General features: G+C 49.7%; 1 protein-coding gene across 1 annotated transcript; it reads left to right on the top strand.

Moving 5' to 3' along the window:
• The first annotated feature begins 227 nt into the window (after positions 1-227).
• Positions 228-2,472, top strand: LOC118630099 (FACT complex subunit SSRP1-like). The gene is given in 3 exon segments (XM_036261791.1): positions 228-1,202; positions 1,204-1,769; positions 1,771-2,472. Coding segments are annotated over 3 exon segments (2,121 nt in total). The 3' UTR covers positions 2,351-2,472.
• Positions 2,473-3,147: the final 675 nt, after the last annotated feature.

The raw sequence follows: 3,147 nt of genomic DNA, 5'->3' as shown, positions 1-3,147 counted from the left end.
TTCCAGTGGTGGGACGCTGGTTCGTGCATGCAGGAAAAGCTTCCCCAGTGTCCCCACATCCCCAGTGTCCCTGCTCCCCCCACCTGCGTCCCTCAGCGCTCCCACCGCCCGCACTAGGGCCATCGCGAGGCTGCTGCTTGAGGAGATTCCCAACCTGCTGAGTATCTGCACACCCACGCAGGAATTGAGGCTCAGCTCCCAGTTGAGGCCAAAAGGGGCAGGTCAGCATGGCAGAAACACTGGAGTTCAATGACATCTATCAGGAAGTGAAAGGCTCCATGAATGATGATCGGCTGAGGTTGAGCTGCCAGGGCATCATCTTTAAGAACAGTAAGACTGGCAAAGTGGACAACATCCAGTCTGGGGAGTTGATGGAAGGCATCTGGCGCCGTGTGGCTCTGGGCCATGGACTTAAACTGCTCTCAAAGAACGGCCATGTCTACAAGTATGATGGCTTCTGAGAATCGGAGTTTGAGAAACTCTCTGATTTCTTCAAAACCCACTATCGCCTTGAGCTAATGAAGAAGGACCTATGTGTGAAGGGCAGGAACTGGGGAACAGTGAAGTTTGGTGGGCAGCTGCTTTCCTTTGACATTGGCGACCAGCTGGTCTTCGAGATACCCCTCAGCAATGTGTCCCAGTGCACCACAGGCAAGAATGAGGTGACACTGGAGTTCCACCAGAATGATAACGCAGAAGTCTTGCTCATAGAGATGCGCTTCTACATGCCTCCCACCCAGGAGGATGGCGTGGACCCTGTTGAGGCCTTTGCTCAGAACGTGCTGTCTAAGGCAGATGTGATCCAGGCCACTGGAGACGCCATCTGCATCTTCCGGGAACTGCAGTGTCTGACTCCCCGAGGGCAGTACGACATTCGGATCTATCCCACCTTTCTGCACCTGCATGGTAAGACCTTCACAATCCCCTACACAACAGTGCTGCACCTCTTTTTGCTGCCCCACAAGGATCAGCACCAGATGTTCTTTGTGATCAGCCTGGATCCCCCCATCAAGCAGGGCCAGACCCGTTACCACTTCCTGATCCTCCTCTTCTCTAAGGATGAGGACATCTCCTTGACTCTCAACATGAATGAGGAAGAGGTGGAGAAGCGCTATGAGGGGCGGCTCACCAAGAACTTGTCAGGATTCCTCTATGAGATGGTCAACCAGGTCATGAAGGTGCTGGTGAACCGCAAGATCACGTCCCAAGGGGAACTTCCAAGAGCACCCCGGGGCCCAGTGCATCACCTGCTCCTACAAGGAGAGCTCAGGACTGCTGTACCCACTGGAGCGGGGCTTCATCTATGTCCACAAGCCACCTGTGCACATCCGCTTCGATGAGATCTCCTTTGTCAACTTTGCCCGTGGCACCACCACGACACGTTCCTTTGACTTTGAAATTGAGACCAAGCAGGGCGCTCAGTAAACCTTCAGCAGCATTGAGAGGGAGGAGTATGGGAAGCTGTTTGATTTTGTCAATGTAAAAAAACTCAGCATCAAAAACCGAGGATTGAAAAAGGGCATGAACCCAAGCTACGATGACTATGCCGACTCTGATGAAGATCAGCACGATGCCTACTTGGAGCGGATGAAGGAGGAGGGCAAGATCCAGGAAGAGAATGCCAATGACAGCAGCGATGACTCAGGGGAAGAGACTGATGAGTCATTCAACCCAGGTGAAGAGGAGGAAGACGTGGCAGAGGAGTTTGACAGCAATGCCTCTGCCAGCTCTTCTAGTAACGAGGGTGACAGTGACCGGGATGAGAAGAAACAGACAGCTTAAAAAGGCCAAGATGGCCAAGGATCGCAAGAGCCACAAGAAGCCTATGGAGATGAAGAAGGGCAAAGATCCCAATGCCTCCAAGAGGCCCATGTCTGCCTGCATGCCATGGCTCAATGCTAGCCGAGAGAAGATCAAGTCAGACCATCCTGGCATCAGTATCACAGATCTTTCCAAGAAGGCAGGCGAGATATGGAAGGGAATGTCCAAAGAGAAGAAAGAGGAATGGGGTCGCAAGGCTGAGGATGCCAGGAGGGAATAGGAAAAAGCCATGAAAGAATATGAAGGGGGCAGGGGTGAGTCTTCTAAGAGGGACAAGTCAAAGAAGAAGAAGAAAGTAAAGGTAAAGATGGAAAAGAAGTCAACACCCTCTAGGAGCTCGTCATCCAAGTCATCGTCAAGGCAGCTCAGCGAGAGCTTCAAGAGTAAAGAATTTGTGTCCAGTGATGAGTACCCTTCAGGAGAGAACAGGAGCAAAAAGAAGAGAAGGTGGAGTGAGGACTCTGAAGAAGAGGAACTAGCCAGTACTGCCCCCAGCTCAGAAGACTCGGTGTCGGGATCTGATGAGTAGACAGGAGGGAAATTCTCTCCTTGGGCTTGTCCTGTCACAGCCCCAGCCTCCCCACCCATGTTTTTGTACCAGTTTCTCATACGAAATGTAGCCTTTGGATTCTGTGCCATCTGAACAAGCTCTCCTGGGGGTATGCACTTCACTGGAACAGCAAGGGAAGTGCCTTACTCCGCTGCTGCTTCACAAGATGGCTCTTTATAGTTTGGGGAGAGATTAGATGGGAGGCAGGGTAGTTGGGGTTCAAATCCTTGTCCTCCTTTCCCAAACTCAGGGATGTAGCTGCTTCTTATCCTGTTCAAATTGAGGCAGCAGGGGTCATGTGAGGTCAGGCCTATAGCTCCTAACTGGGGTCTATTTCTACTTTTATTGTGTATTTCTGGTCTGTGAAAAAAAAAACATTTAATAAAGGGAACCGACTTTGGAAAAAAAAAAGATAGAGGGTTCTTCCCAGGGCCCAGGGCCCCACAGTGCTGACCTGGACAATCTACATTAATAACACTAATAATAACATGAAGTTCTATGACACAAAATACTACTAATTCCCTTTACCTCCCCATTAGCTCTCTCCTCCAAGCTAAGGCATTCCTGTAGCATGTGGTGGGATATATATGTGTATTTATATTTTTTATTGTGATATATATGTGTATTTATATTTTTTCATGCCCAAAGCACTGACATAGCAGCATTTATTACTAAGAGATACATTTTAGACACTGTCACCAGTATTTCAAAGAGCGGCTATTAAGATAGAGTATTATCCAAAACTTGGAGATAAGGCAAAGGGAAGGAACCGTGCC

Source organism: Molossus molossus, unplaced genomic scaffold (assembly GCF_014108415.1).
Source record: "Molossus molossus isolate mMolMol1 unplaced genomic scaffold, mMolMol1.p scaffold_m16_p_14, whole genome shotgun sequence".
Classification (NCBI taxonomy): Eukaryota; Metazoa; Chordata; class Mammalia; order Chiroptera; family Molossidae; genus Molossus; species Molossus molossus.
Note: the sequence above shows the minus strand (reverse complement) of the source record. Positions and strands in the feature narration are given on the sequence as shown.